This window comes from Pinus tabuliformis, chromosome 1_2, assembly GCF_031772625.1.
Source record: "Pinus tabuliformis cultivar Carrire ecotype Pingquan chromosome 1_2, CPIR1, whole genome shotgun sequence".
Classification (NCBI taxonomy): Eukaryota; Viridiplantae; Streptophyta; class Pinopsida; order Pinales; family Pinaceae; genus Pinus; species Pinus tabuliformis.
Genome location: NC_142298.1, coordinates 335,744,429 through 335,755,927, shown reverse-complemented (window position 1 = coordinate 335,755,927; position 11,499 = coordinate 335,744,429). Strand labels below are relative to the sequence as shown.

The 11,499-nt window shown below is 34.6% G+C and overlaps 1 protein-coding gene across 1 annotated transcript; it reads right to left on the bottom strand.

Moving 5' to 3' along the window:
* Positions 1-4,142: 4,142 nt before the first annotated feature.
* Positions 4,143-8,945, bottom strand: LOC149205743 (aldehyde dehydrogenase family 2 member C4-like). Its single transcript, XM_089393543.1, has 10 exons — positions 8,775-8,945; positions 7,859-8,001; positions 7,606-7,759; positions 6,274-6,503; positions 6,075-6,164; positions 5,821-5,994; positions 5,596-5,733; positions 4,882-5,019; positions 4,556-4,617; positions 4,143-4,416 (listed from the first exon to the last, which is right to left on the bottom strand). The coding sequence occupies exons 1-10, from the start codon at positions 8,929-8,931 to the stop codon at positions 4,143-4,145; spliced, it is 1,560 nt and encodes a 519-aa protein (XP_089249669.1). The 5' UTR covers positions 8,932-8,945.
* Positions 8,946-11,499: the final 2,554 nt, after the last annotated feature.

The following is an 11,499-nucleotide window of genomic DNA, read 5'->3' as shown; positions in this document are numbered from 1 at the left end:
TAGATTATTGGGATTAAACATTAAGATATTATGCCTAGGGTAACTGTGTAAACCCCCTATGTATTTCAGCAATGTGTCCTGTGATTGCAAATCTACACCTAATGTCAAAGACCTTTTTCTAAATTCTTGGGTGTAATCTTGCACGTTTTTACCTTTGAGCAGTCTAAAGTTCTTCCAATTCATGATTTCTTTCTGCATATAAGCTAGAGGGTAGAATTGTATTTTGATTGCAACAATGAAATCAATCCAAGAAATTGAGATCTTGTCATGTTTTTAAATCTCCTCGTGAGTCTTTGATTCCCACCATACTAATGTTGCACCCTCCATTATCAAGGAAGCTAATTGAATATTTATGTCATCTTCTTGAAGGTTTAGAATCCTACAATAGACCTCCAAATGATGAATCCAATTATCAAGCTTCTCTGCATTCACTTCACAATTATGCATTTGCAACTCAAATTTAACATCAAGTTTTAAAATAGGTGATTTACCAATTCCTTTTGAAGAATGATGATGAGTATGAGTAAGGGTTCTGTTAGTGGAAGAGGGTGAAGATTCTTTTGAAGAACAAGATGAAGAATATGGTGGAGAGGGTGGAGGTTTGTCTCCATTTCCATTACCTCCTTCTGAAGAGCCTTCTCCTTTGGGAGGTTTGGAACTTTCCCCTTGCAACTTGGTATTCCTCTCTTCATAGAGGACCTTCACCATCTCTATCATATCAAAGAAATCCATTTTGAAGGTCTTCTCATCTTCTGTCATGTTTGTAGGTTCTCCGTAATGAGACATGATCTCTGGAGTGTCAACTGCAACTCGAGGCTAAACTAGTGTTGGAGATTGTGGGAACCTTGCTCTCCTTCCCCTTGACCCAACTTCAGGGCTTCTCCTCTTCTGAGTTTTAACCTTGTATGCATGACATAAAATTGCAAACAATTAAATCCTTATTTCACAAAGAAAACCTAGAGCTCTGATACCAAAATGATCTAATTTAGAATATTAGATTGTTGTGCTAAGATCCTTCTTAGATTAGAAGCAAACTGCTTTCATTATGCTTAAGGGTTCATGATTTTTTGCAAGTGAAATGATGAGTTTTTTATGTTAATTTTATGAGCAATTTACTATAAATAAGAGACTGAACAACTACATAAATATGTACAAAACATCATCAAAAACACATTACAATAGGAACGTGATAAAAGAGTTCACCCCTCCTGGGATATGTCTCCTTCGTCCAACTTCCAATAGATTGGGCCTCTCTTTTATGCTCCAAAGTGTAAAATTTTGTGTTTACAATGGTCAAATGCTTTTGAAACCTGCTTCAATCAGTTCAGAATAACCAAAAATGGCTATCTAGCCTCTTTTTGCATCCAATTTGGTGGAAAACTGAAGAAGTTATGACCTCTCCTAGTTTTCCCACTATTTGCTCCACAAATTGCTCCAAATCCAGCATGATCCTACAAATTATCTCCAAAAAGTGCTAACTGATCGAAAATTTTACCATGCGACGGTCCATAATCTGTCGGCACCAACTGTCCCATCACAAATTGCAATTGGGAGAACTGAAGGGCTTATTGTTTGTGTATACGGCGGGGCGAAGTGCGATTGCGATATGGCAGATGCGACAGAACTATTAACCAGAACTCATAAACTTATCGCATCCGGGATATTTTCGCAATTCGCAATCGGCAGAGTACTGATGTTCTTATATCTGCAGGACTCTGTTTTCTGTGGTGTGCGATTGTGATTTTCGATTATGATTATCGCATCTCAACCCTTCCCTACTCAAGGGCTGATTCTTTAATGTCTTTCCGTCTACCCTATTGCAATGTGCAATTACGATTATCGCATCGCACCCTAGCTATTTCCAAGGCTAATTTTTAATGCAGACCCACCTGCGACATGAGATTTGTGAAATGCGGGGGCTAATGGTGGCCTACCACTTGGTGCTTCCCCATTCCGTAAAGAGCCCTGCCACATCATATTTTCCTGCCATCTGTCCAAGTCAAACCTAAACTTTGACTTGCTCTAACTTCTTCATACGAGCTCGGATTTGAGTGTCGTTTGCACCGTTGGAATCAAGATGACAAGATCTTCGATCTGAAGCCAATTTTATGGAGAATATGACAATTTGAGTTTTGAGCCTAATTTTAAGCTCTTGGTCAGTGAGACAAAACAAAGATGGTTTGTGCACTATAGTATTCTATGAGTCATAGATCTTAGTTATTTGTATTTGGATCCATTTACATTTATAGAAAGAGATAGTAGAGCAACATCACCTTCCAATTGGGTTAATTCCCGAAGCAATTTCTCGAGTCATATCTTGTGTTTTTATGATTATAAGTAATTGTATTTTGTATATTCTCTATTTCTTCATTTTTATATTATATCCATAAAAATAGAAACCTAATAGATCCATAATTCTAAGGAAAATGATCCTCATAATATAGATTTTGTATTTTCAGTATAAAATTTATTATATATGTTGGGTTGAACTACCCAATGGAGTATCCATAGTTATTCATAGATCAAAAACATTAGGAAATCACTTGGTACAATAATATAACTTAAAAATGAAACAAAATATAAGTAGTCATTTAGATGATCTCAAATCACGATCATAGAAAAATAATTAGAGGAAAATGCTTACATGAGCCCCAAATCATTAGCTACTAGAACTAGAAGTATGAAAGAAAAGGCCACATCATTCCAACATCTTCAACTATAAGGGACCAAATGGTAAGAATCTAAATGAAGAGGTCATATAACCCACTTCTATAATTTATATTAAGCCTAGATGCCTAACAATAGGTAGCAAATGACACATGGACTGTAATTTCAAAGATGATCAATTCAAAATACAAAGACTAAGGAAGTCTCCTGTAATCCCAAGTACACCCCAAGCTGTTGAAATTTTCATTGATATTTCATCAATTTGGATGAGTAGCCCTTATGATACCCACCTTCATAAGTGGGGTGCTTCTTGAGGCTTCATGAAGTAACAACAATTAATGTTGGAGAAAGTAACTAGTAGTATTAGAAAGGAGAGCTAGGGTACAACTTGTTGTCTTGACTTGGAATTTTGAATGGCCCTCAAATTCAATCTCACTATGGTTGATACAAAAATATAAGAAGCCTACCAAGTATAGCTATAAAAAATTGTGAAGAATATTGATTGAGATTATTCTATAATCTATTTGTGATCTATCTTACCATTCCCATCTACCAAGTATAGCTATAAAAAATGGTGACAAATATTGATTGAGATTATTCTATAATCTATTTGCGATCTATCTTACCATTCCCATCATCATCATTGAACAATGTTATTTACCATATCATCATTGAACAATGTTATTTACCATATTCACATTATTCCTTATGTAAAGTTTGAAGTGGTGTTCTTGATAGTACTATTTAGATTATAGAGGATATTCAATAAAAAAATTTAAATGTACATAATTGATGATCATCTAAATTTTTATGTAGACACAACAATTGGAACCAACATATATCTACACTAATGGTGGAATTGGATTTATCAAACATCAAGATGGATCAAATCCCTTGACTTGAAAACCTTTCTTAATTATTTTTCTTTTAAGAAAAGTCCACCTCAAGAGATTTGATCCCTTTCAATGCTTGATAGACCACGGGTTATAATAGAAAAGCCTTTATCTCAAAAGTATTATATATAGCAATTTCAAAATATTTGTAAAGCTATTGAATCTTGTAAATTAATATCTTAAATAATTTCTTAAAATTAATAAATATAAATTATATCCCTAAAAATAATCAAAATCCTCTCCATCATTATTACTTTATCTAATTTTAAATTCATACTAAACAAATAATTTATTAAAAATTTACATATCAATAATAAATAGTTCAAAATTCATTTAAAAAATTAAAAAATATAATATTATAAATAATATTATTTCAATTTTATATGTATAACTATTTAAATAAAAACCCATGTAAATGTAATGACTAATTTGATACATAAATATTATAAGGAATTCATGTGAAGGAAATGACATCATTGACTCAAGTGATTACATACAAATAAATTTATTGAAGCTTCAACCTAAATATATAAAGCTATGAAGCATTTGACAAACACATTTGATAGAGGCTAAAGCATAGTTCTACAACCAAGGTGAATCATGGAGAGGAGTTATGACACACTTGACTCCCAGATAATTTTTAAGAACATCGAGACCCTGCTCTCTACCGATCCCACTCATCTTGTACCCTCCAAACGGAGCGTCAGGAAAAAATGCGTAGTAGCAGTTAACCCAAATCACTCCTGCTCGAATAGATCTCGAAAGCCTATTGACTGTATCTATATTCTTCGACACAATTCCAGCAGCTAAACCATATATTGTTTTATTGCCCAGTTCTATGGCTTCTTCAATGGTCCTGCAAATATTATCGTGAAGTTGTAAAAAACAATTAAGTGTGACAGGAATCATAACAGAGAATAGATAGTGTAATTTAATAATTAATAAAAATGGTAATTTAATAATTAATAAAAATTTTATTTAGATTTCAAACTTACGTAAACTTGAAAATGGACATGACTGGTCCAAATATTTCTTCTTTCCCAATCTTCATGTCCTCCTGATACATCAACGCATAAAGAAATCCACCATAAAACATAAGGAAATTTTATTATCCATGTGTATCCCACATGCCTTTTCTCTCTATATATATATATATATTTTAAACTATTGTCAAAGTAAAAATTTATGGCATCCAGCTGTATAGTGTTCAGTGAGAGAACCTGCACATGGGAGCCTTTTCTCTATATATATATATATATTTTAAACTATTGTCAAAGTAAAAATTTATGGCATCCAGCTGTATAGTGTTCAGTGAGAGAACCTGCACATGGGAGAAAATGGTTGGTTCAATGTAAAATCCTTTCTCACCCACGCGACTACCGCCGGTCAATAGTTTTGCTCCTTCTCGCTTCCCATGCTCAATGTATTCCAATATTTTCTCAAATTGTGTCTTGTCAATCTGCTCAGACAGGAAAGAATATTGACATGAATATTCAGCATACACAATTTTATAATTATAGTGCTTCTTCCTATTCAAATTGCGCCTTTTCAATCTACTTAGCGAAAATAATTGAAAGTTACATTGCTCATTTTCTAAGAAAAAAAAAAATGAAAATTTAAAGGCAATAAAGGCAATATTCTCTAATTTGAAAATAAGAATCAAACAATTCACTCCTCACCCAACAATCAGTTTCCTAAATATTTGTGGAATCTATAATCGACATAAATTCACCATTGCATAACTATACTACATTAAAGTTTCCCTGCAATTAAATATTCCTAAAGTCTACTATCAACATAAAGTTAATATTAGATAACTATACTGCAATAGGCTTAGTTAATATTAGATAACTATAATGCGATAGGCTTTCAGAGTATAGAATTCATTTGTGGAATTGCAATTTGAAATTTGAGAGGAAATGATGCCGAATTTCAACCAATATTGGTAACCCAGATTCTGATGAATACAGTTCTAAAAATGTCAGCCCCTTACAGAAAATTGCGGATATAATTGCACAGATCAACATAAACTTACCTGAGGACCATGGTCAACTTCTGGGTTGAAAGGATCGCCGACCACCTGTTTCTTCGCTCTTTCCACTACTCTCTTCACAAATTTATCGTGGATGCCCTCTTGAACATATATCCGGGATCCTGCGCAGCATACTTGTCCCTGCCATCGCAATGAAACAGTAATTGGTTTGATTAATGGAAGCGGACCTACTAACTGACTATGACTACGTCGTTGAGTTGTGCTTACACTGTTAAAAAATATGGCCGTGTGGGCAAGATTCACGGCCTCCTCAATATCAGCGTCATCCATGATAATCAACGGAGATTTTCCCCCGAGTTCAAGGGTTACAGGTTTCAAGTTGCTCTTGGCAGCGGCCACCATGATAATCCGACCTATATCAGTAGACCCTGTAAAGGCGACCTACACACAAACAAATACTTCTTTACCAATGCTTCCATGGTACCTTGATGCTAAGAAAGATAAATAAGAAACATGATTACCTTGTCAATATCCATATGGCTGCTTATTGCAGCACCAGCCGTTTCTCCAAAACCAGTTATCACATTAAGAACACCAGGTGGAAGCCCTGCCTGTGACAACAGCAAAACATTGACACATTGGCATGAAAACTTCTTAGGGGATAAGAAATGATTTCTGACTTCAACGGTGAATAAAAATTACAGACACATATTGACTTACCTCCTTGGCTAGATGTGCACAATAAAGTGCAGTTAGAGGAGTTTGTTCTGCAGGTTTGATAACTATAGTGCATCCACAAGCCAAAGCTGGAGAGATTTTCATGAAAAACATGGCAAGTGGGAAGTTCCATGGTATAATCTGACCGACCACTCCAATAGGCTCATGCAAAGTATATGCCTGATATTGCCCTCCCATTTTTAATGTTTCCCCATGTATTTTATCAGCCGCTCCTGTACATGTCATGAAATTTATATATCGTAATCACATAGAAAGCATTGTTAATTTCCAGAGCAGTGTAAGTCAATATAATATTTTTTTTATTATTGGACAGTGGAGGTCTTGCGATGTTTATAATTGTGATAACTTAGAAGTTACAACATTGACAATGAACCATATTGACAAACCCTCGTTAACCTCCCACAGGATACATTTTGTTTTATTGGTACAAACTACACGAACAACACCTATTTCTTATGCTAAGGAATCAAGGTATAGATAAATATGTCATAAAAAGACAACAGTCCGGTGAGAACATTTACGTTTACCTGCTATTTAAAGGAATCAAGGTGGCATTCCGAGCAAATAGGTTATATGAGATGTGATAATTATATAAATTATAATTTATTTTGAGAAATGATAAATTAAGATAGATAATTATATTATTGAGTAGAGAAGCTTATTCTACAACTCAATGTGATGTGTAAAGTTGTCATCAAAGTTGGGATTTTGCTCATATCAGCCAAAATAAAAAATTTAAAAATATGAAAAAAAAACTATACAAAACATTTAAATAATGTAAGCTCATAATAAAATTTGTATGTGAAAAAATTACATCCCTCTCATATTTAAGATAGATCTATGCCGATAGATATACATGCCATAACATGGTATTAAAACTAAAAATAGAAAAGAAACAATAATCCACAAACATATCATAACATGAAATTCAAACCCTATAACCAAAAAACAACATAATCCATACAACAGAACATTCCCTCCTTAACACCTATCACAACCTACCACAAGATACACATAATATAATAGGAATTTTCAATCTTATACCTACCCCAAGATGGAGCTAACCAGCCATATATTGGGTATTTAATGCCCTCAGAGCAGCCGGCAACTTAGCCCGATAACACGAGAGCGGGCAAATATTATTTAATGCTGAATTTGCCCGCTCCCGTGTTATCGCGTTAAGTCGCGTGCTGCTCTGAGGACATTAAATATCCAATATATGGCTGGTTAGCTCTTTCCCACATATAAGACTCAAAATTCCTTAATGAGAGCTATTTTAAGCACGGGTATCACTGAGTATTGACTATTCAGTACCTGCATAGTATCTCAGAGTCTGGATACACCCCGGCAAATCGACAGCACGAGCATGGGTGAGTGGTTTTCCATTATCTAGGGTTTCAAGAGCTGCTAGTTCATCTATATGCTGCTCTACCAAATCAGCGTACTTATTCAGAAAGCGACCCCTTTCCTACACACAAAAAAAAGGAGATTCTTCATGAGATCCAAATCACAAGGCAAAAACACAAGGGAATCTATTTATGCACCAGGGTCTAAAAACTGATATTACATAGCCAGACATTCGAGGCCAAGGTCCCTTATCAAAAGCCTCCCGGGCGGCCTTCACAGCCAAATTCACATCCTCCTTGTCACCTTCTGCGACGCACGTTATCAAATCTCCTGTTCGAGGATCCAAAGTTTCAAAAGTATTCCCTGCACCACCAACACCTTACACCCATTAATCCACAGAAATTTCGGCTCATCCTTGCATCGAGTATTAATCCACAGAAACGCAAAGCTCAGAATATTTTAGCATTCAAGTTTGGAAACAGTGGTTAATCATGCTTCAGTTTATGTATTTTTACATAGTTTATATATAGAAATATAAATTGGAAAATAGTGGAAATTTTGGTGTGACATTAAAATTTTGCAGAAATTTTGGAAAATTTGAGTTACAGTTATCAAATTTTGGGATTTTAGGTGCCCAAGAAATTTTTGAGAGTGCTGAATCTATTTCCACCATAAAAATTCAAATTCAAACATTCTTATGATAGTATTTTTTGAAAAAAAAAAATCTAGAAATTCTAGTGAAAAGTAATTTTCCAGAAGAATGTGTGGCCATGGAAGACAAGGCCTTTATATCTATAACCAAAAATAAAACAGCAAAAACTCCAAATATTTCAACTTACTCACTAGCATTGTTTAAAAAAACTACAATTTAACTAAAATTGCTAATTTCTTCAAAAAATTCAACTATAAGAATGTTTAAATTTATAAATCATTTTTGATATTAGAAATGAATTCAGTACCATTACCACAAAATTATAATTCAGTAACAATTATAATAGAGATTTAATAAAAGTAGCACGAAATTTTATCAAAATCATACAACAATTTCTACTATTTTCTCAACATACTTACACTACCTAAGTTATATCCAAAAATAAATCAACGAAACCCAATATTTTAAAATAACATATAAATACCTGAAATTGCATCCACAAATTTTCCATCAATGAAAAGTTTGGTGAATTTGACAGACACGATATGGTCCGGATCGGTACCATTACCTACCCCATTATCTAAGCCGGCCATTCTTTCACGCAACTCCAATTTCTTGAATCCTTCAAGACTGCACACCATTCGTTATAATTAGAAAGGGTTAACATTGAAACAGATCCATGCGAAACGCCATGCACCCAAAACCAAGAAAGTTGAAAAGCAAATGAAATTGAAAGAATTCCATTATAAGCAATACCTTCAAGTGAGGAATCTCAGACAGCGTAATCAACATATTGATATCCTATTTATAGGAATCTAATGACTGAGTGACAGAGCCGAGAATCTCTCTAGGTGAGGGGCACAGACACGTCAACTCTGTACGTGGGAGTGATGCACACATTCTCAATTTTACCGCCGTTACATTCCAATTATCTCACCAGCAAAAACTGGTAAACGCACTCCTTTTACCTCCGTTACTTTACAACGGAAACTCTTATTTTAGCTTACGTCCGTTACCTTCCGTTCACACGACTAGAAACTGTTGAATGTCATGTGTGATTAAAATTAACTCTGAACTAACCGAGTCAACCCGTAGAGAGTTGGGTTAACGATCTTTTTCAGATTTTCAAATACATATCATGTGTAACATTTCAGAGAACATGAGTGCATGATCTGGCGGTCAAGGCTGTCGGCCGTCTCGCTACTGCTTTCGATTTCCCCGGCTACCACTGTTGCCGCTGTATTCTGGTTCCATGGTCAACTCGATGTAATGCATTATAAACTAGCCCCTCCCTTTAAAACAAAAAGGGAACCTTCCATTTTTAATATTATTTGTCAATTAATTAATAATACTTCTTGATATCTCTGCAACGTTTTCTTGACAGCCACTCATACGTCTCCTGCACTTGATTTGGTAGATACCACGCCAGAGTCAACAAAAACAAGTTAATGAAATTAAGTAACGAATTGTTTTAAAGCTACTGATCCTATTTATTGGGCGACCACGCCGGAGATTAACGTGTTCCGAATTAAATACAAATAATCACTTGCAGTCTTAAAGAAGGATCCAGTAAAAAGATTACTTCAAATGCGATTTGTCTGCTTTTCCTTTTAAATTAATGTCTGAATAACGATTAAAATCGCTACCACAACCGCTTCAAAGTCTACACACGAATAAGAGAAGAGCTCTGACCCTATTATTAATATTATTATACACAGAGACAGAGACATGCCAGACAGAAATATTATAAGGTAGAAGTAGCTAATAGGAGGGTGATCCGTGAAATATATATAGAGCATCAGTTTCTGGAAAGTGAGAATTATGGGAATTTGGGTATGGTTGTGGGAACTGTAAAAGGTTTTTTCAAAATTTATAAGAAATTGCTACTAATCAGATTCAGTTCTCTCACACATGAATAGTCTTTGAAACAATTTGGCTTAAAAATATAAAGAAACAGTTTTATGTTTCTATAGTTATTCTTAGGAGGAAAAGCAAAGCAACTCTATTATTTAAGCATTGACTACCACATACAATATACATAAACAACTAAACAAATACTCATTAGCATGACATCCCAAATATCGCCCTTAGGTCAAGGTGTCACACGCTTCCTTAACACATCAGGAGTTTACTCTAGTTTCTCAACTAAGGATATGGGTGTTAAGGATGTCGCCTTTCTTCCTTCAAAGGTTTCAACATAGGCTCTTGTTTTGTGGGATATTCAACCTATTTCTCGGCTCATGTTTTGTGGGAAGTTCAACATATTTCTCTACATGCTTTGTATTCTCCAAAAGCAGTCCTCAAATGTGATATGCCCTGTGAATGTGACTATTTATTTTTACTACTAGTTCTCCAAAAACAGTCCTCAAATGTGATATCCCCTGTGAATGTGACTATTTACTTTTACTACTAGTAAAACAAACTGGAACTGATTTGAGTCTTTATAATTAGAAACTTTGTTTTTAAATTGATTAAAAGAAATTTAGTACGGGAATATGTTAAGGAAAGAAAGTGCTTTAATTCATGAGATATACCTGTCAGAAAGGTGATGGAAATGAGTTCTCAAGAAATAGTTGGTTGGGTAATTACCCAACCCTAACAGCTCCTATGAAAAACCCATCCCTAAAAGATCAAGAGGATGGGATGCAGGGGCATCTGCGATCAAGGGAATCGAGGAGTAAGAAAGGAGAATTTTTGTGCTGTAGAGATAGACAGACAAGCAGTGGATAAGTTTGGTTAAGACCCATCTATTCAAGATGGAGTTTTCTTGAATAATTTACCCAAGTTCGGGTAGCTGGGGGGAGACTGAAGGTCCTGGAGCGCAAGTCTCAAGGTTGGGAGGTTAAACGAGTTATAAGGTTATAGGTGGTTCAATAAGTCAGATAAGTTTACATCTGGAATATCTTCCTTAATCAAGGTTGGGAGGTTAAACAAGCTATAAGGTTATAGGCGGTTCAATAAGTCAGATAAGTTTACATCTGGAATATCTTTCTTAATTATTATTAGCAATAATTTTCTTAGAATAGAATGCTAAATTACAAGCCAGACAAGTTTACGTTTGGAATATCTTGCTTAATTATTATTAGCAGTAATTTTTTTAGAATAGAATACTAAATTACAAGACAGATAAGTTTACATCTGGAATATCTTGCTTAATTATTATTAGTAGTAATTTCCTTAGAATAAAATGCTAAATTACAAGCCAGACA

What these genes read in the sequence shown, in the direction of transcription:
- LOC149205743 (XM_089393543.1), bottom strand. Translation starts at nt 8,931, where the DNA reads ATGGTGTGCAGTCTTGAAGGATTCAAGAAATTGGAGTTGCGTGAAAGA. An exon ending in GCCATATGGATATTGACAAG is followed by an intron (nt 5,995 to 6,074) that starts GTAATCATGTTT and finishes GTTTGTGTGTAG; the next exon opens with GTCGCCTTTACAGGGTCTAC. An exon ending in CCATTTTCTCCCATGTGCAG is followed by an intron (nt 4,618 to 4,881) that starts GTTCTCTCACTG and finishes TTGATGTATCAG; the next exon opens with GAGGACATGAAGATTGGGAA.